Raw genomic sequence first — 4,600 nt, forward strand, 5'->3', positions numbered from 1 at the left:
CCTGATTTGTGATCTTAACATGCTAATAAAACAACCGTTCTTTCCTCGCATGGGTTCCCAAGGATGGGCTCCCCTGCTGGGTATTTAACAAAAGTTAAAATGTCAAGTGCACAAAATAGAAATCAATCGTTTTATTCATAGATAATGGGAACTGAAAGGAGTACATGCTTGTGGTCTCAGGGAGGCACCTATATGGCACTACCCCCGAGACTTAGGAATATTGTAAGATAATACTAAGTCTGAAAAGAATAATATTACTGAAAATATTTGCGGAGGTGTTCCGCGTTCCAGGCTCTCGGGGTCAGTTTGTCCTGCATATCATTGAGGTGGTAGGTTCCCTCCCAGATGACTGACTTTATCTTGTAAGGGCCTTCCCAATTTGCTCCAAATACTCTGTGACTCACCACCTTGGTATTTGGCATGACCCGGCGTAGAACCAAATCTTCCACCTTGAAAGTTCGGGCTTTAACCTTACTGTTATAGTGCCTAGCTGTCCTCTGCTGATATGCTGCTACCCTGATCTGAGCATCTTCTCGAGTTTCTTCGATCATGTCCAAATAGAGATGATGATTGACCTCATTTGCCTCCGAGTCATAGTTGTCCCTTCGAAAAGATCCTGCTCCCACTTCAACGGGCACCATAGCTTCACACCCATACACCAGAGAGAAAAGGGTCTCTCCAGTTGTGGTTCGGGGTGTAGTGTTGTAAGACCACAGGACCTGGGCGAGCTCCTCTGGCCATGCTCTTTTCTTCTCTTCAAGCTTTGCCTTCAAGGTATGCTTAATGATTTTATTAACAGCCTCCGTCTTCCCGTTACTCTGGGGGTGACAGACTGCGCTAAAGCTCTTCTGAATCCCCAGCTGCTCACAAAACTCTCACATTTCCTTGCTATCAAATTGTTTTCCATTGTCAGATATCATCTTGTAAGGGTTGCCATTACGACACACAATAGCCTTGTGTACAAACTCCCTGAGTTTTTTTGCCGTGATGGTGGCTAGGGGCTCGGCCTCTGCCCACTTAGTGAAGTAGTCTACCGCAACCACCGCATACTTGACACCTCCCCTGGCCTTCGGGAGTTCCCCAATCAGATCAATTCCCCACATGGAGAAGGGCCAAGGGCTCATGAGGGATGTGAGGGAGGCCACGGGGCTGTTGTAATAATTGGCATATCGCTGACACTTATCACAAGCTCGGGAGAATTCAAAGGCATCTTTTTTCAGCGTTGGCCAGTAGTAGCCTTGACGGAGGATTTTCTGAGCTAGAGAGCTACCCCCCGAGTGATTGCCACAAATGCCCTCGTGTACTTCCCTTAGGATGTAGTTGCATTCATCTCCATCTATGCAGTTGAGGAGAGGCACACTGAACCCTCTTCTGTATAGAATCCTGTCGTATATCACATAGCGGGCTATTTTATATTTTATCCTCCTTGCCTCATTCTTTTCGTCCGGAAGTGAACCTTCTTTTATGTATGCTAGAATAGGTGTCATTCACGTGGGGCCGAGCTCATTACTGAGGCTGCCCACCTCGTGCTCGGGCACACTAGGTTGCCTCTGTATATTAAGGGGCACGGTCCCTAGCAAAGTGCTCTCGCGGTGTGAGCCGAGCTTAGCTAGCTCATCCGCGCCTTCATTCTGCCCACGCGGGATTAGTTCCAGCCTCACCTCGTTGAACCTCGCGATTATCCTCTGTGCGCACTTCAGGTAAAGCTCTGTTCTCGGCCCCTTAGCTTGATACCCCCCGTTTATCTGATAGACCACAATCATGGAGTCACTAAACACATTCAAATTCTCCACCTTCATTTCCAAAGCTAGCTTGAGACCGTTGATCAGGGCCTCATACTCGGCATCATTGTTGGTTGCATGAAAGGCCAGATTGATCGCACGTCTGATCTTGTGCGCCTCTGGGCTGATTAGCTCAATTCCAGCTCCTGCTCCATCATCGTTAGAGGCTCCATCCACAAATAGGCTTCACCATGGGGCACTATTTTGGCTCTCCAGTCCAACTTCTTCTGTGCTAGGTATAACAACAAGGGCTCCCGACTCTACTTCTTGACGTGGAGGAAATTCTAGCACAAAATCGACCAGGGCTTGGCCTTTGATCACAGTCCTTGGCTTATAATCCACCTCAAATTGGCCGAGCTCAACCGTCCACTTCAACATTCGACCAGAAGACTCTGGTTTGTGCATCACTTGTCTGAGGGGGTAGGAGGTTCGCACCTCTATCTTGTGTGCCTGAAAATAGGGCCTGAGTTTTCGGGAGGCCAGGATCAGAGCATATGCTAGCTTTTCGAGGCTCGTGTATCGAGTCTCGGCATCGGCTAGCCTTTTACTCACATAATATACCGGGAGCTGGACACCATCCTCCTCTCGGACTAATACCGCACTTATTGCAAAGTCGGAGATAGCCAAGTATAGGATCAAAGTTTCTCCTGCCTTTGGGTTGGACAATATTGGAGAGCTGCTGAGATGCTTCTTTATGTTCGGAAAGGCTTCCTCACATTCTTCAGTCCACTTAAAATTCCTCTCCGCTCCTTTAATTGCTTTGAAGAACTCTTGGCATTTATTGGAGGATTTTGAGACGAAGCGGTTCAAGGCAGCCACTCGTCCCGTTAAGCTTTGAACATCCTTCACCCGTCGAGGGGATCTCATCTCGAGTAGGGCTTGTATCTTGGCTGGGTTGGCTTCAATGCCTCTATGGTTGACAATAAATCCCAAAAACTTCCCCCATTCGACCCCAAACACACATTTCTGGGGGTTGAGCTTCATTCTGTACTCCCTTAGGATCTGGAACATTTCTGCCAGATGGCGGACATGATCCCTCGCTTCTTTCGACTTCACCAGCATGTCATCTACATAGGCCTCCATAGTCTTCCCCAACTGATGTTTGAACATCTTATTCACCAGCCTCTGATAGGTTGTCCCCGCATTAAGGAGCCCGAAGGGCATCCCGATGTAACAGTAAAGGCCTCGATAAGTAATAAAGGAGGTGTGCTCCTGATCTGGCCCATACATGGGGATTTGGTTATATCCCGAATAAGCATCCATAAAGCTAAGCAATGCGTGCCCAGCCGTGGAATCAACCAGCTGGTCGATTCGGAGTAGAGGAAAGCTATCCTTCGGGCAAACTTTGTTCAGGTCGGTGAAGTCTACACATGTCCTCCACTTGCCATTGGGCATCTTGACAAGCATGGGGTTGGCAAGCCACATGGGGTAGAAGGCTTCTCTCACAAGTCCTGCCTCCATTAATCTATCCACTTCTTCTTTGAGGGCCTCTGCCCTCTCTCCACTAATCAGCCATCTCTTCTGCCTAACCCCCTTCTTTTTCGGGTCCAAGTTGAGCCGGTGGCACATGACATTTGGGTCAATCCCTATCATATCAGAGTGTGACCATGCAAAGACATTAAAATTCTCCCTTAGGAAGTGGCTAGATCCTCTCTCAAGTCATGACTTAGGTTAGAGCCTATTCTGAGTACCTTGGAGGGATCATTTGGGTCTACCAAGATCGGGATTGTGTCCTCTACGGCCCCAGCCCTTTCAACCATTGGGGGCATTCTCGGGTCTAAATCTGCTCGAGCCTCGCTAGATTTTCCCATTTCCGTGATTGTCAAACCTTCCGTATCCTTGAGCTCGGGCTGGTGAGCTCGGGCCGGATTTATCAAGCGTTCAGAGGCTGCAGTTACAGTGCGAGTGATTCCGTTGGACAAGTCCATAGTGATTGTTGTTTCTTTGCATTCCCACTTCCCTCTCCTAAGTCTTGCAGCGATTTGTTCTGGGCTCTCTTCTTCATCACTTGCTTCCTCCACAATCCTCTCTTGTATCAACATGATGGGCTGAGAGGCTTCCATTAGCAAGGCCCCTGGGCGTGGTTCCACCTGAATTCCCATGTGCTTGAAGTAGTTCTTGGGCAACTCCTCAATTGAAATCAAATTACAAGTCTCATGGCCCTCGGGACGTATTCTTTTCCTGCCCTCTGCCTCTTCCATGGGGACGTTGCATTCACCTGCTTCAGCTATCTCCCTTGAGGCATTTCTTGACTCAGCCGCCTTGAGTGCCTGATTGTAGCAGACCCTTGATTCGTATTGACAGCTCTTCAAGATGCCTACCCCCGTGGAGGTTGGGAATTTTATCGTCATATGATGGATTGAGGTCACCATCCTAATCGCCCTCATAAGGGGTCTGCCCATTATAACATTGTAGGCACAAGGCTGGTCTACAACTATAAACATAGCGATCTGGGTGGCCACATGAGGTTCTTCTCCTATGGTCACCGGGAGTCGAATTGTCCCTTTCACTCTGATCGAGTTTCCCTTGAATCCGTACAGGTGCCCACCTGTCGAGGTTAACTCTTTATCCAACAATCCCAGTTTTTTGTAGGCATCATAAGTCAGAACATCAGCCGAGCTCCCGGTGTCCACCATTGCTCGGTGAACATTCACCGTCCCAATCTTCATTTTTATGACTAGGGCATCGGTATGAGGGTAATGCACCCATTTTGCATCGTTCTCTTTAAACACGATATCATCGGCCTCCCTTTCAAAAAGCTCCGGGGGCCTTTGGCTTAGATGGTTGACGTTGGTGAGGGGCTTGTCCTTTGTTTCCCG

General features: G+C 48.5%; 1 protein-coding gene across 1 annotated transcript; it reads right to left on the reverse strand.

Moving 5' to 3' along the window:
* Positions 1 to 254: 254 nt before the first annotated feature.
* Positions 255 to 1,103, reverse strand: LOC141685849 (uncharacterized). The gene is made up of 2 exons (XM_074490927.1): positions 948 to 1,103; positions 255 to 767 (listed from the first exon to the last, which is right to left on the reverse strand). The coding sequence occupies exons 1-2, from the start codon at positions 1,101 to 1,103 to the stop codon at positions 255 to 257; spliced, it is 669 nt and encodes a 222-aa protein (XP_074347028.1).
* Between the last annotated feature and the right edge of the window lie 3,497 nt (positions 1,104 to 4,600).

The sequence above is a fragment of the Apium graveolens genome, chromosome 9 (genome assembly GCF_009905375.1).
Source record: "Apium graveolens cultivar Ventura chromosome 9, ASM990537v1, whole genome shotgun sequence".
NCBI classification, from domain to species: Eukaryota; Viridiplantae; Streptophyta; class Magnoliopsida; order Apiales; family Apiaceae; genus Apium; species Apium graveolens.